The sequence below is a fragment of the Phalacrocorax carbo genome, chromosome 4 (genome assembly GCF_963921805.1).
Source record: "Phalacrocorax carbo chromosome 4, bPhaCar2.1, whole genome shotgun sequence".
Taxonomy (NCBI): Eukaryota; Metazoa; Chordata; class Aves; order Suliformes; family Phalacrocoracidae; genus Phalacrocorax; species Phalacrocorax carbo.
The window spans coordinates 13,439,357-13,464,483 of record NC_087516.1 but is presented as its reverse complement, the minus strand read 5'-3'; the positions used below and the strand labels follow the sequence as shown (position 1 = coordinate 13,464,483).

Here is a 25,127-nt window from a genome sequence, read left to right as displayed (position 1 = left end):
TATCTTTCTTCTGGGTTCTATCCAGTTGGCTTTCTGGAAGGGGATATACTAGCTGTTTCTAGAACACACAGCATTGTTTAGGAAAGGATTTTAAAAATTTTTCAGGAGCTAGGAAGAATTTTGGGCAAGATGAATGTTTTAAAAACTAAAATCAAGTTAGGACTGATGTCACTCTGCTTCTTCTGTGAGAAGGCATCGAAGGGTTTTATTTTGAACCAGTTTTTTTTTAATGGTAATTTAATTTGTATTGGTTTAAGAGAATTTGTATTGGCTCTGTATTATTAAATCCATTGGCTTAAAGAGTTTTCCTTCTTTCTCCATTCATATACTAAGTAAGCTATGTGGTATTGAATTTGTCAAACTGTATTAGCCTGTGTTTTATAACTTCATATACCATATAGAAAATAGAAGTGAATTTGTCTTGCCAAGGTAACTGTCACAGAATAAAATAATTACAATAAATCAATACCTTTTCCCTTATGAATTTGGCATTTAAATAGATATTCATAGTACCAGATGTCTGATTTGTCAGATTACTGAAGCTGCTGCCCTGAGTATGATATTAGTTTTAATGGAAGTTGACAAAAGTTTTAATTATTCCAATTTTTGTATGAGTTTTCTTGATACAGAAAGAGTAAGTATTGAACTGAAGAAGTCCTTTGTGGAGCTTAGTTTGCACAGAAGTTGCTTCATAACATTTTTTTTGCATTTGTTTCTCAGTTCACATCAAGGCAGCAAAAGTAAATTAATGCTTATCTTGCATTTCTTGTATTTAAGTATCTCCCATGGTGTAGATCATTTTGTCTTGGAGGCTGAAAGGTGTTTGGTGTGATGGAAAATTATTTCACCTTGTATGTACTCCCAGTGATAATGGAAGCAAAAGCGGGGAAGGCACTTCTCTTGCCAGCAGCTTCCGTCACAAGTCTGGGACAGAAAGGTTTGCATATGCACATCTTGGAGGGAGAAGGCGGCGCAATCTTTCAGATACACAACTATGGCCATGAAAATGCGAAAGAAGAGGGTTCCAGAGCTCTCCTGAATAACGCCTTGTGTTTCATCACAGAACAATGTTTTTAGAATGATAATTTTCTTCAATGCATAACAATTGTTTTCACCCAAAATTTTAATTGGGGGCCTATTATGAATTCTTACATGCTTCAATGAATATGGCAGAGTACCTACTGAGGAAATTTCAAGCATCCTTTCTGCATTTCACTTGATGCGGAAAATAACTTCTGTGTCATTGGTGGGAACACACTTTAAAAAGTTTCTCCCATTTCATTGATAATATAGGTAAGAACATTTCAGCGTCCACAAGCTGAACTACTGTGATTAAGTGAAATCTCACAGTGGCACTGCTTACAAGGATAGGAAGACTTTCCTGGCTTTGAAGTCAGCATGTTTGTTTATAAGCGATGAATAATAATCAAGAACAGTTTCTAGGGAGGAATTATCCTTTCTTGGGATCTTAATCTCAATGTAGCCTGCTTCAGGAGGGAGCTACAAGAATTAAGTTTTAAATAACAGAAGTCAGATTAACTGTTCTAGTAACCTACATTTAGGGATACCGTGTTAATTTGAAGTGAGTTTGAGCTGGTAGTTGCCCTCTTTTATCTAGCATTAGTAAATAACATGCTATTATCTCTCCCTTAGAATGTGCGGTGTGAAGCAGTGAATTACAGCTCTGAAATCTGAGCCTCATCCTACCTAGATCTGTGATTTACATTTCCTAATGCAGTTTTAGTACAGAAAACAGGACTGAAAGAGTTGCAAGAAAGTATTTGTATCTTCTTGTTGGAGAACTATTGCTCTTGTATTCCTTGAGATCAGATTTTGTGATATTAGGTCCATTTGTCTGCTTGGAAATTGATATTCTAAGGTGACGCATCTATCAAAGACTATTTGGATCAAGTATTCATGAGCCTCAAAAGAGAAGTTAATAAATAGAATTTGTTTTTCTGACTGGTCCAATGTCTTTGTTGTAAATCACTATGTATTCAAGTGAAAAAGTAAAGATTTAATTATGTTCTTGCTACTGAAGGGTCAGAAAGATGTTGTACAAATACATACTCTGTTTCTTAGTGTCATCCACCTTATTGTACTGGAGGAAAATCCCATAATGCAAACTGGAACCTTGGTTTATTCCTTTGAACTCTACCTGGACTGAACACCTCAGGGATGCTGCTGTTTTGGTGGATTTGTTTAATTGTTTGTTTGTTTGTTTTATTTAGCGATGATCTTAAGGTTAAGGATTTTTTTAGTCTTTTTTTGGTCTTTCTATCTCTCGAGCACCTCTTTTGAGACTACTTGTAATCAGATGAATTATACTATATCAGAATGTTACAAAATTAAAACCTAGACTTTCATCTAGCTCTCATAATCCTACAAAATATAGAAATAGATGTGTGGTTGCAATGAATCACGTTTTGTGCCTTAGTTCACGTGGCTTAACGGGTGGTTCATATAGAACAGCTACTTAATCCTGCTCTTGGTGACAGGCTACATGCCAAGAAAACAGTCCGGGTACACTACAGTCAGAGTTCCATCTCTGTCTCGAGAGTCCTATGACCTGTTAAAAGAATGATTTGATATAATGAATATATTGATATACTTTAATTTCTAGATTGTTTGAACTTGTATTCTGTGAAAGGAGCGCCTGTATTCTGCTGTAGCTCATGCTGCTTCAGCAGGGCTTTGGACTAGATGATCTCCAGAGGTTCTTTCCAACCTAAACAATTCTGTGCATCTGGCAAAGTGAAATGAGGATTTGTTTTAAAAGTGTAAGCTAGAAAGCTCTCAAAAGCAAATGAGTGATTATTTTAATTGTTAAAATAAAATGAAGTATATTGCTTTTGTCTTCTCAAAAAGCTTAAAGAGGAACTAGGAACTCTCCTCATACCCTATGGGCCTGAAGTAACAAGCCGTATTTAGTAAATATTTACAGAACACAGTACAGACCTTCAGGAGGAAAGCTATTAACTTACGTTAGGCTAGAAGCATAAAAAAAAGAAACCCCCAGAAACCCAAACCAAAACAAATGAACCCTATGCAAAACAATTTTTCTCTTTGAGTTCTATAATCTGATGGAATTTTTCAGTTACTGTGTATATATTTTAATTATATATATTTATACGCTGACTAAATACTGGTTATCACAACTTTGTTCTTTGGGGTTTTTTTTTTGTGCAGAATTTGTCCAAAATGTCCACAAAAGCAATTGTGCTGCTTTAAGCTGATGAGTTAGTACTTGCCATTTCTGACTGCTCTACTTCCAAAGTAGAGCATGTTAAAAAGATCTTTGATTTAAGATTTGACATTACATTTATGTGTGTGCGTGTGTGTAAAGAAAAAAAAATTGTATATATATATAAATGTGTGAGAGTTTTTCTGTTTCCTTTTTAATTGATCTCATTCCTCATTATGCAGAACTACATTAATTTGGTTCTGAATAGTCATGTTGGTCAGTAAGCAGGACACTGGCTACTGGAGTCCTATAACTCCAGCAGTCAAATTGACTGTTCTTGTTGATGCTGGCTGAGTTCAGAAGCTTAATTTATCTGTTAGCACGGTCACTCCATTGCCAGTAACATAACACCTATCATTTATGTAATCCTTCCCTTGGTTCAGCCAGCTGATAAAAAGCCAAAAAACAAGTTTTGATGGAACTGGGTGTAAGGTAAAGGAGGGGAAGGAAATGGAAATATGTTGGAAACAGTAGAACAGAATAAAATGTGGTTTTGTTGTGAAGGAAGTTCTGTTAAGCAAAACGAAAAATATGGATTGAAAAATGATGTGCTGCCGTTTTGCAGTTTGAATGAGAGAAAAGGGTTAGTAGAAATCTGGGTCAGTTGTTTAAATAACTTCACAGAAAATTATGAGATTTAAGCCTTTCATGTTGGAATTACAAAAGCAATCATAATTAGGCACTTCTATGGTGAAAAATGTTTCTAAGGTACTCCAGTATTTGTACTGTTGACGGGGGGACTATCTTTAAATTTGAACATAAGCAAAGCAGTTCAGGCAGATCACCTCATTTTGTTAACTGATTGTGTCCTATTGAACCAAGCCAGTGCCTGAAATATCTTACTTTCTGGCAAAGGGGTTGCTGCAACTACAACGCATTAAATTAAACAATGAAAAAAATATGGTAACTAAATCTCATATACAGAGAACAACACTGTCATATACAAAATAATTGCTGAGGTATTCATTATGTTAAGCCTGCAGCTTGTTTTTATATACTGCAGTAAGAGGTTGAGCAAGTGGTCTCTAGAGGCTTGGCATTCTGCATAGTGGCTTTCCTCCCCCCCACTATTTTTTTTTTTTTTAAGCTAGCGCTAGCTACATCAGCGTGCTATGCAGGACAGCATGCAGCGTGTCAGCTGACTCAAGTATTAGTTTCATGGTACAGGAGGAAATGAAGCGTTTGATTCCAAAAGTTTTCACTTCTTCGGTGTAATGGTGAGCATATTGTTGCTGGTTTGGGGGATTTTTTTTGACATGATGTTCTAATTAAGTTAAGGAAGTGAATCTGCATTCCTTAGATTTTGAGTATTTGCTACAGGTGTCCATTCGAATAAGCAGCTCAGAGAGCTAAGCGAAAACAAGGCCGGCTCCTCCTCTGTTGCCCTTTTGGGGGGAGAAGGGGGGAGTGAGTCAGGAGTGGTGTAGGCATAAAGTGACGATTATTAAAACTACATAGGTTTGTCCATATTACTGTGCTGCTTGGTCCTTTCTAAACAATTTAATTTATGTTGGTAAATCTACTGATACAGAAGGTGCCTTCTAAAGTTTAATATTGCTAAGTCATCCTCAGTTAAGTATGTGGCATAAAGGTTTATATTTAGCACTTCAGTGCAGCAGTGCAGTTAGGAATGGAAAATTGGTATCTCACTTGACTGCAAATAATTAAAATTCAGAAGTCAGCATGTAAGTCATTGCTTCAGTATATAATTTTTCAAGTATGTGTTTCTGACAGAGAATTAAACAAGCTAGTTTCATTAATTAGTATTCCCTTTTCGGTAATATTTTCTTGTGCTTTAGCTACATATATTCACATTAATCAGCAATTTCTAGCTGGTAATCAGGAGACAGGAGAGGCTCTTAGATCTTGGAAAAATGAAATCTTCATACCACTGTGGTGACACAGCAAATCAAACTTTTTTATGCATTTCTGTAACTTGATATTTGATCTGCATTAAGTTTGAGAGAATGCATAGGCTGTGACTACGTGCACACAAGATTTTGTCAAATTCGGAAGGCGAGGAGGTTTGTGTAAGTCTCGGAATCGCTAAGTATGATGGGGACAAGATGCTGGAGCCGTTATTGAGGAAACTGCATAGAATAGAAGTTGCTGCACAGTTCTCCCTTGTTACCATCCCCAGCTGTATGGTAACGTGCAGGGGGCTTCTCGCGTCCACACTTCTTTCAGATTGCTGCATTTAGCTGATTCCAGCCTTCTGTTTGCCGTTATGGAAAGTGCAAAGTGTAATCTCCAAGCATGATCCCTGAGCATCCAAATACTAAGAATGTGAACATTTACACAGTACCCACCTCACCTAGTTTTCCTTCCAACAGGAATGGTCATTTCAGGCTGTAGGCTGGTTTTTAGTATTTCGCTGACTAGAATTCAACTTTCATTCCACTAGAATAGAATGGAGTTTTCTCCTATGGGACGGTTGGCAATATATTGTACCATTTTGTGTGTGTGTGTGTGTGTGTGTTTATTTTTCAGTGTTTTGCTGTTCTGGTGCTGTTGCTTTTTCTAGAACTGCTTGCAAGTCTAGGCAGATAGTAAAAGCAGAAGCATGTGAAAATACACTGAAATGGGATTTAAAAGGAAGCTTGAGTGTATGGAAGGTTTATGTGGAGGAATAAAGGCGGAAAATAAAGACTTAGAGGGAAGATGAATAAGGTATTTATTTTTCCCTCTGCTCTCCTGAGCAAACAACCTGACGTTTAAAAAGAAAAAAACTGGGCATTGCAAACTGGCAAAACTGGGATAAGTTTTGTGTGAAGATACCTTGGAAGTGTTTCCTCTCCCTCTCTGCCACCAACACGTGTATGTCTTCATACCATTCTCCTTTTCACCTTCACTCCTGATTTTCTATATCCTTTTAACAGTCCCTTTGTCACAGGTGTAGGTTGTGCAACGACAAGGGTCAGGCATAGCTTTTTAAAATGCATCTGAGTGATCAGTTGATTCTTGAGCTTTTATTCTGAGACTCTTGGCTAAATCCTAAGTGATATAGTGCAGTAAATGTGGCAGTGCAGAGCTTGCAAAACCTTGGATATACAATAATGCAACAATGACTTGTAATTTGAAACATCTGTGTGAATGTATCAGTGTTCTGTGGAATCATTTTGACCTCTAATTAATATATTTATAGGAATGGATCTATACCTATTAGTAATTTTTGTTGCTTTTTAATGCAAAGAGAAAAATACGTATCCTAAGATATGTTTACTGTATTGATGTCTTTCTATAAAATGAGTATTCTTTTTTTAGTAAGTTATGTTTTCTTTTTGTTTTCTTGTCCCCCCCCGCCCTCCGTGGTTTTGTTGTTGTGCAGAGCTCTGGGATTGAAACGTTAGTGGAGGAGCTTTGCTCCAGACTGAAAGACCTTCAGAGCAAGCAAGGTGAGAAATAAATCTTTAAATTTCTGAGGCCATATATTGCATTTATCAACTGTAACATTCTGAGACGTGGGGGTGGGGAAGCAGGCTGTTAATTCAGTAGCTTTTAATACAGGCCATGGAGTTTTAAAATACATTTGAATAATCCATCCAAATAGTTTAAGCAATTCTGTACTAGTATGCTTTGTTTACCCAAGAAATAGTCATTCATTAATAGATCTTTCCTCATGAAAAGCTATAGCTGTTCAAATCCAGCTATGCCTGCTTTTTTAGTAAATGTTCCATATTCAGCATCTTCCTGCCCCACCAAAAGAAATCAAAATAAAATAGGTTTGATTCTGTTTCTTTTGTGTATTGATATTTGCAAAGAGTAAATTGGCCTCAGTTGTTATATACTAGCTATTCCTGTGAAAAGCATCCAAGTAGCCATCACAGACAGGTATGCTTAAAATTCCCAGGCTTTAGGGGAATGATAATGGGGATTTTATGCTGCCAAGCTTAGGACATGGAGCAAAATATAAAATTGTGGTGTTGCCAATGAAAGTTCACTGCACATAAATGTTTATTCAGGTGCATAGCAGCAGCCTTTGACACTCATAGTAAAGGCAATATGCTTATTGTGTATTGTAAATAGCAATAAGGCATGAATATTTACCTGCTTAAAGCATGATTTTAGCTGTTTCCATTTCTTTTCTCTTTTTAAACGGTAATTACTAGTCAGCTCTTAGTAGTTTGTAGTGTTATATTGTGACATTTTCTTACTGAGCCAAGGTGATGTTGACCATTTATTTTGGAAAAAAAAAATTGTGTGTCTCACAGCATTTTTTTGGTATTTTACAGAATGCAATATAAAGAATTTGAAATGTTTAGAGTCACCTCTCACACAGGAAATATGCCTTTACATCCACCCAATGCACAGCAACTACTGCAGGGATACTTTCTTTTAGTGAAATACATGAGAAGTTTGATGCAAACGTTTGTAAAAATATTTAGTTAAATAGTTGATAGTTTTTTATATATAGCAATGCAAGAAGGATATAAGCATCTGGATATGAAAAAACTAAAAATTCAATAGGAATTCTCCTAACAGGGGCATTGCTAACCATGAAGTTGTAGGTAGCAGCTCGCCAGTCATGTTTGGTGAAATTTGCAGGGCTCAAGAAGATAGCTGTGGCAAACTTGAATCTTGGGTGGTAACTTGTGATTTCTTTACGTATAATAACCAGATTATACATTGTTCTGTTATTTACACTCTTTTATGGAAATTTACTACTATTATGGGTATACATCATGGTGCTTTTTGTTAAATACTATTATAAAATATACTGGCTTTTTTAATTTTTCTGTTAAGCATTTGGAATTTTCTTCCAAAACAGAGGAGAAGATTCACAAAAAGTTAGAAGGCTCTTTGTCTCCTGAGACTGATTTATCTCCCACAGCAAAGGATCAAGTAGAAATGTATGCATTTTTTATTATTATTATCTGAGATGCTTTTCTCTTTTCTCCTTCTACTCCCGTATTTTAACACAGTGAAGTTAACTTAGTGTGGAATCTGGAGTTTTGCGCATGTTAAGAAATACTTTTTTTTCCCCTCTGCCTTTTTCTTTTGTTCATCTTTTATATTTATAAATTTTATATTTATATAAACTTTATATATTTGTATATAAAAATATAAGCATTTGGTACCATGGGCTAGTTTAATTTCTGGCAAAGTCCTGACTGCTTTCTTTTGACTATATGCAGAACTCAAACCATACTGTATTTTAGTTTCCTTAAGACTAAGTCAACTAGAAACATCAAAAGCCTTTAAGACAGTATTAATTGACACGTTAGACTTGAAGGGAGAGAATCACTTTCCTGGGTTCGTAGAATCATAGACTAGTTTGGGTTGGAAGGGTTCCGTAAAGGTCATCCAGTCCAACCCCCCCTGCAGTGAGCAGGGACATCTTCAACTAGATCAGGTTGCTCAGAGCCCAGTCCTGCCTGACCTTGAATGTTTCCAGGGATGGGGCATCTACCACCTCTCTGGGCAGCCTGTGCCTGTGTTTCACCACCCCCACTGTAAAAAATTCCTTCTTTATATCTAGTCTAAATCTACCCTCTTTTAGTTTAAAACCACTACCTCTTGTCCTGTCTTGTTCAGAACTTGTCTTCTGTTGCAGAAATGGGAAACTGAAACTCTTTTATAACATTTAAACTCATTATAACTGAAGTGCCTGAGCCCAGTATTACTGACGTACCCAGGAGTTTTATCATTGACTTCTCTTGGAGATATGACTGCTTCTGTATCTCTTAATAATAACCATTGGTAGCAACAGTCTAGTGCAAGTGTTGCTAAAAAGATGATACTTCTTCAGGGAACTGACTTCTGAATGTTTTTTAATAGGTTTTCACTGAAATACATGTGATTCATAATACTTAAATGTTGCTGAAAACGGTATTTTAATTCTTCCCTGTTGCACAAAGCTGTTAAGCATCTTAAACCACTCAAGAACTATTATTTTTTCACAATAGTGTTTTCTTAATAACTGGCCGATCAAACTATGTAGACATTAACAGATAGCGTCTCATTTCACAATGGAGAAATTAAAAAACTGAAATTCAGGACTTCCTCATTTATACTCTAAATCAAACATGTTTGAGAAGACTGTAGTGAATTGCTACATTATCTACTAAATCTGGAGTCAGGCCTTCATTGTTTTAAGCATCCACAATTTCTGTCTACAGTGAAGTTTAGTGCTCCCTAAAAATGGGATTGTTTTACTTGGCAGTATTTTATAAACATATATTAATATAAGCACTTCTAAAGGTTATCTTAGTCTCCCCTTTGTTATCACTGAAATAAACAGTGCAGTGAGCGGCATGTGCATATGTAGAACAAACTTGATTTTTTTGGCAGTTAGATTGGTAGTGTTTTGATGTGATTTTATTAATCCTTTTTAACGTTAATGCCTGTCTGAAGTGTTACGATCTGAATGTCACCTTTTTGTTTTGCTTTTAGGTACTATGAAGCATTTCCTCCTCTTTCTGAAAAGCCAGTTTGCCTGCAGGAAATCATGACTGTATGGAATAAATCCAAAGTATGCTCTTACTCTAGCTCCTCATCTTCATCCACTGCTCCACCAACTAGCACAGATACATCTTCTCCAAAGGACTGCAATAGTGAAAGTGAAGTAACTAAAGACAGAAGTAATAAAGTATCTGCCACTGTACAGGAGAGAACCCAGCAGAAGAAAAGTAAAAATGAGAAAGAAAACAAGTTTAGTAACAACACTGTCGAAGAGAAGCCTGTTTTGTACAAAAAGCAAGTCCGACATAAGTCTGAGGGAAAGATGCGTCCTCGTTCCTGGTCATCTGGATCCAGTGAGGCTGGCTCAAGTTCTAGTGGTAATCAAGGTGAATACAAGGCATCAGTGAAATGTATTAAAGTAAGACACAAAACAAGAGAGGTTCGAAATAAAAAAGGGCGTAATGGGCAAAGCAGGCTTCCAGTGAAATCTGGGGAAAAGGCTGATAGAAAAGTCCACAGCGGAAGCAGTAGCAGCAGTAGCAGCGGGTCCATCAAACAGCTGTGCAAAAGAGGTAAAAGGCCATTAAAAGAAATTGGAAGAAAAGAAGCTGGCGGTAGTGATGGAAAAGAATTGTATTTAGACAGCAGAAATGAAAAGGAATATAAAGAAGAACCCTTGTGGTATACTGAGCCGATTACAGAGTACTTTGTTCCTCTTAGCAGAAAAAGCAAGCTGGAGACTACGTACCGCAACAGAGAAGATATATGTGGCGTAACATCAGAGGCTGTAGAAGAGTTGTCTGAATCAGTGCATGGTCTTTGTATTAGCAACAATAATATTCATAAAACATACCTCGCAGCAGGTACATTCATCGATGGTCACTTTGTAGAAATGCCTGCAGTTCTAAATGAGGATATTGACCTCGCTGGGACCTCAATATGTTCTCAACCAGAGGACGACAAATATTTAGATGATGTTCATCTGTCAGAACTAACACACTTCTATGAAGTGGATATTGATCAATCCATGTTGGATCCTGGTGCCTCAGATACGATGCAAGGGGAGAGTCGGATTTTAAATATGATTCGACAAAAGAGTAAAGAAAAAACTGATTTTGAGGCAGAATGTTGCATAGTGTTAGATGGAATGGAGTTGCAAGGGGAAAGTGCAATATGGACAGATTCGACCAGCTCTGTTGGTGCTGAAGGGTGGTTCTTGCAAGACCTTAGTAATTTAGCTCAATTTTGGGAGTGCTGTTCATCTTCTAGTTCTGGTGATGCAGATGGGGAAAGTTTTGGAGGAGATTCTCCAATCAGATTCTCCCCCATCTTAGACAGCACAATGCTTAATTCACACATGCTTGCTGGCAATCAAGAGCTCTTTTCAGATATTAATGAAGGGTCTGGTATAAACTCTTGTTTTTCAGTGTTTGAAGTGCAATGCAGTAACTCTGTTTTACCATTTTCTTTTGAAACACTCGACTTGGGAAATGAAAATGCAGATTCTAGTAGCACTGCTAATATTCTTGGGAAAACACAGTCTAGATTGCTAATATGGACCAAAAATAGTGCCTTTGATGAAAATGAACACTGTTCCAATCTTTCAACAAGAACTTGTAGTCCATGGTCACACTCGGAAGAAACACGTTCAGACAACGAGACTTTAAATATTCCGTATGAAGAATCCACGCAATTTAATGCAGAAGATATTAATTATGTAGTTCCTAGAGTGTCTTCGGGTTATGTAGATGAAGAAATTCTAGATTTTTTGCCAGAAGAAACCTGCCAGCAACAAGCTAGAACTTTAGGAGAAATGCCCACCTTGATTTTCAAAAAAAAATCTAAGCTAGAATCTGTCTGTGGTATTCAGCTAGAACAAAAAGCAGAAAGTAAAGACTATGAAACTACACAAGGGTGTAGTGAAAGCAGTCCGTGTGGAGATGGCTACAGCTCAGGGGTTATTAAAGATATTTGGACAAAAATGACAGACAGAAATTCTGCAGCGATGGCAGAAATAGAAGGAATAGAAGACGAATTGTTTTCAACTGATGTAAATAACTATTGCTGCTGTTTGGATACAGAAGCAAAAGTTGAAACCCTCCAGGAGCCCAATAAAGCAGTGCAGAGATCAGAGTATCATCTCTGGGAAGGTCAAAAGGAGAATTTAGAGAAGAGAGCCTTTGTCTCAAATGATTTATCACAAGTAGATGGTGGTGACTATACTACACCATCAAAACCTTGGGATGTTAACCAGGATAAAGAAAACTCATTTATACTTGGTGGTGTGTATGGGGAGCTCAAAACATTTAACAGTGATGGAGAATGGGCAGTGGTGCCACCTAGTCACTCAAAAGGGAGCTTATTACAATGTGCTGCTTCTGATGTAGTGACAATAGCTGGTACAGATGTTTTTATGACACCGGGTAATAGCTTTGCCCCTGGTCATAGGCAATTATGGAGGCCATTTGTATCATTTGAACAGAATGAGCAATCAAAGAGTGGAGATAATGGATTAAATAAGGGTTTTTCTTTTATCTTCCATGAAGACTTACTGGGAGCTTGTGGTAACTTTCAAGTTGAAGAACCAGGGCTTGAATACTCATTCTCTTCCTTTGACCTGAACAATCCATTTTCACAAGTTCTTCATGTAGAGTGTTCATTTGAGCCAGAAGGAATTGCATCTTTCAGCCCTAGTTTTAAACCTAAGTCAATTCTGTGCTCTGATTCAGACAGTGAGGTTTTACACCCCAGGATATGTGGTGTTGATCGAACGCAGTACAGGGCTATACGGATTTCTCCAAGGACTCACTTTCGCCCAATTTCTGCATCTGAACTTTCTCCAGGTGGTGGAAGTGAGTCAGAATTTGAGTCAGAAAAAGATGAGGGAGGTATTGCTGTCCCTTCTCAAGTAGATGTATTTGAGGATCCACAAGCAGACCTCAAACCTCTGGAAGAAGATGCAGAAAAAGAAGGGCATTATTATGGAAAATCAGAGCTTGAATCTGGAAAATTCCTTCCCAGATTAAAAAAGTCTGGAATGGAGAAGAGTGCACAAACATCATTGGATTCCCAGGAAGAGTCGGCTGGGATGTTGCCAGTAGGAAACCAAGATCCCTGTTTAGAATGCAGTATGAAAGAATCTCTAGATGGGAGGGCAATGGAGAGCTCTAAAGTAAACTGCAGAATAGTGGAGCCGCGTGAGGAGACTAGCAGGTTTTGCAGTTGTAAAGCAGGGTGCCATTTCCCCACGTATGAGGATAATCCTGTTTCTTCAGGAGAGCTTGAAGAGGTATGTGGATATAGAAAGTTCTGGAATGTGCAGCTGGCAGCCAATAACCAGCAGTTTGTCATGTGACAGTTCAATTTAAATGTTTGTAATTATATAGTTCTCTAGAAAAACAGTTTTGTAGAAACGCTGGAGGTGCCATCCATAAGGAAAAACTTTTTTATTCTAAGGGTGACCTAGCGCTGGCACAGGTTTCCCAGGAAGGTTGTAGTCTCCATCTTGGAGATATTCAAAAGACACCTGGACGTGATCCTGGGCAGCCTGCTCTAGGTGGCCCAGCTTGAGCAGGGGGAGTTGGACATGATGACCTCCAGAGTTCCCTTTGAACCTCAATCGTTCTGTGATTCTGTGAAATATTAACCATCTGCAGGCATTACCGTGTCATCTTGCACACCTTTAGAAATATATGCATGTGTACCTTTGTGTGACTTCAAAATCTTTTTGCCTTAAGGTTTTTAGCTTATCTGATGTACATACAGTATGTTAAAATGTGCATAGTTTGAGTAATGAGATATTATTGATTTTGATTCAAACCTATTTTAAAATTTTGAAGAGGAAGCTCTGAAGTCAGTCTTTGCAATATGAGTTGTAGTTACTTCCAAGGAGAAGAATTTGCAGTAGAGTTAATGGATGTGAACTTTAGGAAAGAAGGGTTTGTAGAAAGGCTTAATTGTCTGGAAATCAACATGTTCTCTCACCAGTGTAGACATAAAAAGAAGTAAAATATGGATGCAAAATATCTATCACTACCACAGTACTGTAAGGAGGCCTAACTATAGCTACGGGTTAAGCTTAGAATTTTCTTTCAGGCCATTGTAGTCATAGAATAAATAATAATCAGGAGCAAAAAGGCCTTCCAGCCAAAAATATCCAAGTTGTTCTTGCTATGAGCTCCCCCTGCGTTTGAGAAGAAATATTTCATCAGGAAAATGAAGGCCCTTTAATGTCTCCAGAGGAGGGCAACAAAGCTGGTGAAAGGGCTGGAAGGCATGGTCCAGTGAGGAGCAGCCAAGGACTTTGGGCTTGTCTAGTTTGGAGAAAAGGAGGCTGAAGGGCAACCCCATTGCTCTCTACAGCTTCCTGAGGAGGGGAAGTGGAGAGGGAGGTGCTGAGCTCTTCTCCCTGGGATCCAGAGACAGGACATGTGGGAATGGCTCAAAGCTGCATGAGGGGAGGTTTAGAGTGAACATTAGGAAGCATTTCTTTACTGAGAGGGTGGTCAAACACTGGAACAGGCTTCCTAGAGAGGTGGTCGATGCCCCAAGCCTGTCAGTGTTTGAGTATTTGGACAATGCCCTTAATAACATGCTTTAACTTTTGGTTAGCCCTGAAGCGGTCAAGGAGTTGGATGAGATGATTGGTGTAGGTCCCTTCCAACGGAAATAGTCTGTTCTATTCTAGTCTAAAATAATTCAGTTGTGTGGCCAGCCCAGAGATGTTGTCTGGATAGTTGTAAGTTGCATCTTACATCACTTTTTTCCTCTTCAGCCTCCTCTCCCACATACTCAGCAGTTGTAGTATCTACAGTAGGAGGGAATTTGTTTCATTTTCAGCTGAAGAGTTGCACCTGGCTTGTGTCGTGCAATTGTATGCTCCTCAATTCCAAGTTTGAAACACTACTTCATGTATGGGAAAGCTAACTGTTTTCTTGCTAAACTAAAGCTATCCTTTTTGTTGAACAAAATCAGAGTTCCTTATTTTCCTTTTTCCCCATTTGTTTCTCCTCTCATCCTCCTTTAAATTGCTATCGCAGCTTCTTTTTCCAGTGTCAATAAGTTGATATCTGCTGCTTGCACAAGAGAATCAAATTTGTGACTTTTCTACATCCTTTCTAGACATCTTGGTTCCTACTGCTCTGTTAAGTTAATGGTGATGAAGTGACTCCAGATCCTTCCTGGAGTCTGGGAAGTTTCTGGGTTTGTGCTAGACCTTGCAAAAAGAGTCACCAAAAAAAAATTAATAAACTTAGACTTTATGTTAGAACAGATTCTGGAATTACCTTTTACCAGGAGTAAGCAGATTCTAACTTCATCATGCAGTAGGACATAATGAATGAACAAGTGGTATAATACAGTTATTGGTAACAGCAAGAGTCTAAAGTTCCTTCCAGCCCTCTTCAGATCTCCTTTCTGGATGCTTAGTGCTCCATGAGGATGTCTATTCTCATCTTTGCTTCAACCACTTATCCATTCAAGAAAGTAGTGTCTGGTATAAAATAAGTTTACAGGGGTTCCATAGTTTATGGTGGCTATGAGGCTTGAAAAAAAACTTTGGTGCTAAATAGTGCACCGGTATTTTATTTTCTTTAAGTTCCTTAAAGCAAGAGGAAACTAACTGCTTCCCTTGCTCAGCTCGCATGCTTTTGTAGTCATTTTGATAGCTTCAAAATTTTAGGCGGCTAGGAAGTACAAAGGGCCAACAGCCATCTCAGCAGTCTAGACTCCAATTTGGTTTGCGATTAAGCTCTTCCTTGGGGGCTTGAGGGACCTGACTACAACCTAAACTCAGAAAGACTGGGTTAACTAGCTCTCCCATATCTAGCATGTCTCAAGAGGATGTGTGTACATGCTGGGCTTTTCTAAGAGCCATTAATGTGCATCTGAAGACAGTAGGCTTTTTGGCTTGAGAACATTTATCTAAATTTATTATTGTAGTTAAGTCTGTGAAATGAGTTTTTTTAAAGCTTTATAACAATTTTAATATGTTATGAAGTAAACTTCAATCAGTAAAGATGATTACTATATCGTGTGCAGGAAGGGCACAAAAGTCATGCAAGTATGTCTTCTGTGTGAAAACTTTTTTCTCTTTAAGAGTGATATTATTTTAATGAGCATTAAGCAAAATCAATATAAAACACCTAGATTTAGAACAGTTTAGGAGAAGCATTCTTCCTGGACAACCCACACATACATGCATGGGAAAAAGAATTTTAACTGGAGCAGATGGTATGGAATTGACTGATTAGTATAGATCAATATTTGTAAAGGATTTTTTTAAATAAAACTTCTATGCTTCCCTTTACAGGCTTATGATAAAAAAAGTTATTGTTAGCTGTGGAGTCATGGGTCACAATCTGATCCAGTTAATGGTCTCCGAATATAAAAATGCTGTATCTCTTACCAACAAATTTTATATGGGCTCTTAATCTGGTAGGTGTGCCCTAAGAATGCTTATACTATTGAGTCCTTGACATGGATAAAGGAACTTGTGGGTTTTGTTGGGATTGGTACCAAACTTTTTAGTTCTGAAGATGCCTAGGACATTGCATTTGGCGATGAGGATATTTTACTGGCAACACCAAGAAATGTTTATGGATCTTGTGACTTATTTGGCCTATTAGATCTGGCGAGGTACTTTACTTGACTGCAGTAATGCAATGTAAGCGTGTAACTCCTTTAGGAAGGGCTGTCAAGAGAGGAAGGGAAGGGGGGTGACTTACATACATTGGTTCTGAGGTCAGTAGTGTAGGAGATCATCTGCCATAAACCTAGGTAGTGTTAAGAGGGAGATAAAATTCAGAGGGGTCTGCTATATGCCTTAAAATCAGGAGAATCAAGTGGGAAAAACACATTCAACAGCAGATAGTCAGCCACATACAAAGCAAAGGATGTCATTGTAAAAGAGGGAGGAACTTTGGGACAATCTGAAAAAGGATTGGTCCAGGTGGCTCTTGATATGTGCTGATCATGGCAGATGATGAAAACACCTACAAAGACTATTACCACTAACTTTCTAATGAATAAGACATTAATTTGCTGAGATTTTGAAGGGTGAAAGTATCTTGTATGAAAGAGACCTTAAAAAGATGGAGTTCACAATGACAGTATAAAAATCATGAGGAGAAAAACAAAGGTATAAAGTAAACCAATAAAATTAAGACTTGGTATACCTGGAAGTCCTAGAAGTAAATCAGAAACAGGGAAAATGACTGCAGGATATTTCTGAGAGACAGAACTAACAAGCTTGGAAAGGAAGAAATGAAAAGATAAATGTCAAAAAGATACTGTTTAGTAATGGGATTTGTCATTGTTTGAGTTGTTGGTGAAAAGACAGCTAAAGGAAAAATACAGATAAATTTACACTGCTTCAGCTAGTCATAGGGATATTCAGCTAAATATCATGAGGAGCAGCGACTCATTTGAAAAAAGCCTAGTAGAATACTTGTTTGAGAACACAAAGAAGATAGGAATGTGTTTGCCTTTTATATATTTTCTATCTTTTTAAAGAGAAAAATGGAACCTGGGGTATTACTAATGAGTCTCTTAAATTTCCTAAATAAATGTTTTAACCAGTAAATGGCATGGATGCACAAGAAAGTGAGAAAGATTCTAAGTACTGGTTTGGCAAAAAGATTGCACACTCAAAATAGCAGTCAGTGGCTTACTAGAGGAAAAGGGGGATGATGCATTCTTCTGATGTGGGGAGTAAAATACACGTTTATGAAAATCCCTGATGATACCAAACTGGGAAAGTCCACAGTTACACTGGAAGACAGGATTAGAATCAAAAGGTTGTTAAATTGGAGAAATGGTCTGAAAAATAAAATGGAATGCAGCAGGGACAAGTACAAACTTCTAAAGAAAATAATAATCCTCTTCAAAAGCACAATGTGAGGACTGACAGGCAAGGAAATGATGTGAAACAGAAAAGCATCTTCAAGTAGATCACAAGCTGAGCATAAATAAGCAATGACACACTGCAAAAGACAGCACTGTGATATATAAATAGGAAAGCCCTTCTGTAAGGGGAAGTAATTGCTCCTCTGGAGCTGGAGAGCCGCCTGCTGGAGTACCGGGCTCAGTTCCCATTATCTTGTATCAAGAAAGATGTCCTGAGGAAAGCAACACAAAGATCATTACTTTTGAGAACAGAGTGATGGAACTGGGGTTATTTTATCACATGTACGGAAAAAAAAAAAAGGGGTGGGGTGGGGGGAACTTGAAGAAGAACCCAGCAGTTTTGCAGAAGCCATATTTGTAGTTACAGGACATAAGGAAGAAGCTGTGCTTGTCCTGTAGGCTCTGGTGAACACGTGATGACCTTAAAACATGGGAAGAGAAACTGGAGAAAAGAATTCTAACCAGAAAATGAGCTTATTATAAGGCTCAATTGTTTTCAGGGAAGCAGAGGAAATTCTGTTTTGGAGAGATTTAGAGTGTAGGAATAGTGCATTGTGGTTGATTCCAGCTTTCTGCGAGAGTAAAGATGAGATGATCTCATAGGGTCCCTTACACATATATCTGCAGTGGAATTTGACAATTAGGTGACTTGCAAGTAGGTTTTAAGAATATAAAGCCTAGACTCAGCTCCCTTTGTTTATTTGTGACTAGCTTCTTGAGCCAGATGTGTATTTCCTGGGTAGGTGATGAACTGAAATTAGAATCTGATCTTTTGGAAAGGGATCTCAATGGGTTCACTGCTGCTTTGAATTCTAAATTATTCATGCGTTTCTTGTATTCTTTCTGAGAGTAAGGAGTTGCAGAGCAGGTTCAAGGAAATTTGTACTTAGAGATTAATATGACTTACTTTTTCTGTGGTTCAGTATGAAACTGTCAAATCATAACACTTCAGATAATATTCAGATAACAATGAGGCTTTAGTGTTTATTCTGTTCAGATTCTGCAAAACTCTTGTCACTGCCTTGATCCTTGTCAGCATACAAAGAAGACGGAGACTCCCTTTTTACACGGAGTCCCATGGAGAGGACAAGGGGGAATGGACACAAGTTGCTCTCGGGGAGATTCCGGTTGGACACCAGAGGGAAATTTTTCACAGTGAGGACAGTCACCATTGGAATAATCTCCCCAGGGAAGTGGTTGACTTGGCCACGTTGGACACCTTCAAGAGTTGTCTGGACAGGGTGCTGGGCCATCTTGTCTAGCCTGTGCTCTTCCTAGAAAAGTTGGACTAGATGATCCCTAAGGTCCCTTCCAGCCTGGGATTCTGTGAAATATTCAATGCTCATGTTTTCAAATTAGTAGCTAAATCCCAAACAGTCTATACTGAAAGAAATATTAATTTAGATTTAAAGTAATAGCTGTTTAGATGGGTAGCTGGAAAATTTAATAAAACTTTGTGCAAAATACTGGAAGTGCCCTTTTTTCAGGACCTTCAGACAGATAGATTGCCCTTAAAACTGTGACTCAAGCTCTGAGAAGGTGCTTTGCATGAATTTTGATTGAAGAATAAAGTTCTGGCCAATGTAACTTTTCTAAGGAGCAAATGAGTAATGTCACATGAAATTGTTGTTGACTTCTGTCTGTAACTGTAGGGAAAAACTTGTGATGGAAACAAGGAAATCAACAAAAATGCTGCCTCATACGAAATTACTAGTTAAGGAACAGCAAAAAAAGCGTACTAATATTTTCCCTTACACAGATTGTTGATAAAATAAGATTCAAATTGTTAAGCAAGTCCTATACCAGTTCCTGGTGAAGGAGAAAATGTGTTGCATATTCATAAATGCTCTCTAAGAAATTTATTTGAGGTTGCAAAATAAAACTGTTGTTTTCTGCCATGAAGAAAGAATAAATAAATTTATTAATGAGCTACTTGTACGAGCAATCAAGCTCTACCTGAGGAGAAATATTTCTATATATATAACAAACTATAGATAAAATAAATATTTGGAGGTTTGTGGGGTTTTTTTATTTATTTATTTATCAACATGAACTTTCTTTTTAGTATATCTGTATACATAAGGAAGGGGGGAAGGAATCCCACCCCCTTATCCTTGCTGAATCCTATCTTTTGTTTCTTGGCTTTTCTATTTGTGCATTTATCATTCGGGTAATTAAAACCTCATATTGCAGATGTGACAGTACCAGGTTTATCATTCATCATAGGGGTGAGTCTTTTTTCTTGAATGTCTGCTTTCATACTTCTAGACCTGGCCTTTCCCCACCTTGGTAGTAGCTCTTTCCTTACCTGCCTCAATGCCCCTGTCAAAGATATTCCTAAAAGTTGGTTTAGTATCCTGTCATACAGAAACTACAGTTAAGTTTTATCTTAGGTCAGCAAACCAACAGCATCACTTACATGTGCTGTTCATCAGGCTGCCTGCTGGTCACAGTCGAAAACCATGGTGTTGGATATGTCCCTTGCTGTAGGGACACGAGCAAAAGAGTAAAATGCTTCTCTTGGGTATTCGTTCTGGTAGGCCCAGCTCTGGAGTTTGAAGTGTGTTCCCCAAAGCAGCTTGCCCCTTTCCCTAGATCAATATAACTTGATATTCTGCTGCATCCTCGCAACGCAGCTTCATCAGCTAATGAATTACTGCTGTCCATAGCAGTCCTGTGAAGAAAGCAGCAACACAATAAAACCGTGTAGAACAGTAATCTATCTGCCTTGGCTGCTTTATTTCAAATAGGCGTGTGAGTGGAAGAGGTGAGGAAAAATCTCATTAGCTGTAGGAAAGGGCATTCATGGTGCAGGAAACAATCTTTCACTTCTCTGCTTTGTTAACAAAACACCGAATTGCTATTCCATAGTGATGCTGGAGATCAAATATGTTTAAATATGTTTAATATGTTTAAAATGGTCATTACCCACTTAAGCTCGCAAAATCTCTGCTTCATGTTAGCTACTTTACTCCAGCCAGACTACAGAGTCGGTTCCACTGTAATTTGATCTTTGAAGCAGCACTAGAAGTTTTCGTTGAAAAAACATAATACTTGCTTTTATTCCTTTAGAAAGTATTTGTACTGACGTTTGCAAAGAGTGGTTGTTCTTTTGTATACCGGAGGTTTCGGTTGAGATTTTGGATGAAAGACCTAAGCGGACAGCCCTGCCATGGCATGAAGTTCTTAGGAAGGCTCACTGGAGAAAACAGACATAAAGTCATGTTGGAAGGAACAGATGTGAGCTAGATGCCAGTGAAAAACATAAATGCTATTTAAAGTTTTGAAACTATTTTACTCTTTCAAACTCTTTTACAAACAATAGCAAACATTAAAATGAATTTTTTTCTGCTGTTGGCTTAATTCTCAGTAGGCGACAGATGAGAAGGGGACAGAAGCAGAACTGAAGTTTTAGTTTTTGCACCTAACTGCACAATTCTGACGCGAATCTACTGAAAATTCAGAGACAGTTGAGACTGAAATCTGCCAGGATTTGGGGGGAAGAGAATATTTTGTAACTATAATATTACTGTGGTGTTTGTGCTAGCGAACGCTGAAGTCCTCAAATGATTTTACATATTCTCCAGAAGCTCTAAGAGAAGCCTCAGTTACCACACATCTAGCTGTAAAGCAGGAAAGGAAACCCATCAGCAAGACTGCGAGTGCAACAGCATTGCAGTTGGTTTTGCCTTGTTGTCTTTAAGCTATACTTAAGAATAAAGTAAAATAAATATGAATGGTTTCAGAGAGGAAAGACTTGCAATTTCTAATATTAGTACAATTGAGAATAATAGCTATTTAGATAAGTAGCTTGGAAAATTATTAAAGCTTTTCATATAATATGGAAGTACATGTGAGTATGTGTGAGAGGAGGAGGTGGCATAAAGTGAAAACAATTTTAAAAAGGAAAGAAAAGGTAGGATCATGGGACTATTCAGGAGTTGGTATTTCTTATTTGCTAATTAAAGGTACTACTTTAATTTTCAGAACTTTTCATGATGACAGACTACAATTCTAGTAAACATCTAAGGATAAAATGGTTTTCTTCAGTGAACGTACAAAATGGATATCAGCTCATGTCCCCCATCTTCTCCCACACAAAACCCCCAAATGGCTTTAGTATGGGTAGGGTGCCTTTACGTCCACCGTTTTGCTTTATGCATCTGACCTTAATGCTGATTTAGAACTAACACACGTGATTCTACGAGGGTCAGTGTGGGGGCAAGAGGGCCATGCCTGAGCTCAGGCTGAAGCCCTGCGGGGCTGCTGCCGCATGCTGCCAGAAGATGTGTCTGGCTCTAATTCATCTGATACCGAGGCAGGGATGGAAGGACACGGGAGCAAAGGCAGCCTGCAGCCAGCATCAGTGCAGCCGCCGAGCCATCCTGAAGCCGGTACGCAGGCTCTGATGGTGACTGCGCCCAGGAAGCAAGACTTGTGCAGCTTGTTCTGCCCTGCCAGACTCAAGCTGGCTTTGCTTGTAACCTGCTGTGGTTCATCCCGCTTATCACATGCACAGGCATGAGTGCAGGTGCGACACCAGCGCTGAAGTTAATAAAGTGTTATGTCTGTGGAGTTTAGATGCCTCTATCTGTAGTCAGCAGCAGAGTGAGGCTTCCATGATTGAATTTATTTGTAAATGCATATATTTCTTATGAAGTCCTGCTTCAAATACCCTTGAGCTTGCCTTTTTTTCTTTTTCCCTTTTTTTCTTAAACTGTGGTTTAACTTTCTAAGAACTCCCTTTTCTGGAGTTGGGGTTAGAGCTTTTGGAGGCTGGTTCCAAAAGGACTATGCCTCGGTGTTACGAGAGGAAACCAGCACAGATAATTTCAATATCCGTTATAGCAGAATTTTGTGGGGAAAAAAGTTTAATCTGGCAGACGCTTCTGAATACAGCACACACTGACTGCTTATTTGGTTTGAGGGGGACTTCTCTTTATTAAGTAAAACATATTTGTAGGTTAGGTTCTATAGGTTTGTAGTTCTACAAAAAAAGGAACAAAAGGAGGCTCCATTCATTTTCTATGCATAAATGTTTTCCGGTTTACAGAGGAGGAGGCTGGATAGAAACTCAGTGTTGGCGCTCATTTGTTAATGTTTTTTAGTAGCTAGTGGCATTATAGTTCGGTTTTGAATCATTCTAATACCTACAGGGGATGTTAAAAGCTGGCATTATCTTCTGCAGGTTAATGGGATTACCACAGATGCAGTCATAAAACCAGGGACGTGTCTGTTGTGACAAGCTTTTGGTATTTTAGCCATGTCCATTAATTTTACAAGGAAAGAGTTCTGATAAATTTAAATTAGCATTAAAATATGGAGGCAGGGAGGAATATTTCGGCATTTTTAGCATAAAGACAAATTATTAATCATCCTCATAACCAGTTTTTCCTCATGTTGACACATTGATTTTCTAGTTTAGTTTTATGTTATCCCGTTGATGGTAACGGTACTGCTAATTCACCCTTCCAGAGTTTAAACATTAAATTTTGCTGCTTTTTGTGCTTTCTTTTCTGTTCTGTTTTACAGTGAACTATTCGTCATGTTGACTAATGTTTTGTTGTATTTTCATCTCTTGGGTAGCTATCTGCTCTCTCTTGTTTTTTACTTAGTTTACACAGCGTAAGGCTGGTATTCATCTTTTTGTTCTGGATTTGTACAACTCTGTATCGGCAAAGTATGAGCCCCTGCGTGGAGTTTGTACTGAGTAGAACAGTTCAGATAATGGACATTCTGTTGTGGTTTGACAGTCCTTAGTATTAGAAATTGAACAGTGTGACCTCTAAGACCTAGGAAATTGATTGTAATACCAGCATTTCCTCCTTTACATGTAAGTATATTATATATGGCCTAATGATTGTTATTATGGTCTAAACACTTTCTTATATTGAATGCTAATCTGCAGAGAATGAGTGGCAGCCAGGAAAAGCAGTGCTGGTGGGAAAAGGCGCTCTATTCTCCCCTTTTTCCTGCATCACAGTGTGAAGGTAAGAAGCTATGGCTGTTTGAACCACCTTGCTGTTGCACCTGCATTAGAATCAAATGCTCTTTCTTAGAGATTTGAATTATTGCAGATGAATTGGAACTATTTTTAAAAAAACTGCAGTAAACTTCCACAATAAATTCTTTTATCTGAGAGAGAACTGGGTTGCTTCAGTTACATTTGTACTAGATCTCTAGCATGCTTCTAAATAGTTTTAAATGAAAGTGCTTTTAAAATAGTCTTAACATTTATGCAAATTGACTTAATTCCAGAGCTTGGAATTAAGTAAATAGAATATTAATCTCTGACACTGAAAATACTTTTATTACACTTTTTTAATATGTTTCAACCTGAATAATACTTATTAGGTAGCTAATTTTAGAAGAATGTGAAAACACGATAATTACCTTTTATGGGTTCGCATAAATAACATGCCAGTTACTCAGTGAACGTGTGGAATTTCTCTCAAGCTGGGAAGGAAGGGGATTTGCCTCTTGGCCACTCCTTTCACAGTGACAATCCTGGGAGTTTTTCTGTCCCACACAGAGAGTAAGTCCAGGCTGGGTAGGCGGGCTGCTCACAAGTGGAAGCAGGTGTGCTTCCAGCGCTCTTGCTTGCCTCCCAAGAATTTCTTGCATCTGACAGCTGGCCCAAGCCCAGGTTTTCAGTGGACAGTCAAGAATCCAGACAGGTTTTTTTGGCCTATATGCCAATTTACCTTTTCTAGGGAGAAGGCAAGAAGCTAAATAAGAACATTATGTATTCTGAATTTACAGGTTATCTGATGCTTTCTGTTGGTAGAGGCTCAGTGCAAGAAACTTTTGATCAGAGACCTGGTTCCTTAATCTGGAAGTAGATTAGCCAGTAGTTATTACTGAACTATTTTTGGAGTGCACCTTAAAAGGCAACCAACTAAACGGTGTTCTTGGTGCTTAAAATGCCCTGCTTTGGTGTTTAGGACAGTTAGGGTTGCCTTCAAGAACATCTTAACTTACTTCACTCCCAACTATAGAAATGTGTTTGCACAGTGAAAGAGAATAGATTGATGCCCCCAGGACTTTGATTTGCCCCCTGGACTGCTCACAGAACCTCCCGCATTAGAAAAAAACCTCAGTGTTTACAAAGGAGAGATATTTAGTGTCCTTTTGTAAAGTTCCTCACCCCCTGTGATAACTGCAGAAGTATTACTGGTGTACCAGCAGATGTAGTGACTCGCACACTTGAGTATATATTTTACACAGAGTAATCTTAGAACTCCTGTGAGTGAACTGGGTTGTCTTTTTGCTGACGCCTGCTGGTGAACCTGCCTAACTGTCTCAGTGCTTCACCACCTTCCTTCTGCAGAGGAAGACAGAAAATACAGTGCAAAATACTGTGGAGTCCAGAGCCTGCCTGTTGCAGTGGCAGAATTTATGTGAAGTAGAAGAGTTCCAGGATTTCCTCTGTCAGACTAAGTTTAACAAAATTAGAGCTTTATCTCCAGAGCTAATGTTATTCTCTCACAAATCTTTAGCTGTATCCAGTTTTCTGTATGGGCGTTTTGTATATATGGATATTGATGCATATGATCTATATATATCCATATATATA

The 25,127-nt window shown here is 38.2% G+C and overlaps 1 protein-coding gene across 4 annotated transcripts in view; it reads left to right on the top strand.

The window, feature by feature from the left end:
- KIAA0232 (KIAA0232 ortholog) overlaps positions 1-25,127 on the top strand; it is a 72,396-nt gene that overhangs the window by 43,099 nt on the left and 4,170 nt on the right. For all 4 annotated transcript variants that reach the window (XM_064449082.1, XM_064449084.1, XM_064449083.1 and 1 more), the window contains exons 4-7: positions 6,573-6,639; positions 8,013-8,094; positions 9,638-12,935; positions 23,460-23,541. In XM_064449082.1, the coding sequence (XP_064305152.1) occupies positions 6,573-6,639; positions 8,013-8,094; positions 9,638-12,935; positions 23,460-23,541 (3,529 nt within the window). The remainder of the gene's footprint in view (positions 1-6,572; positions 6,640-8,012; positions 8,095-9,637; positions 12,936-23,459; positions 23,542-25,127) is intronic.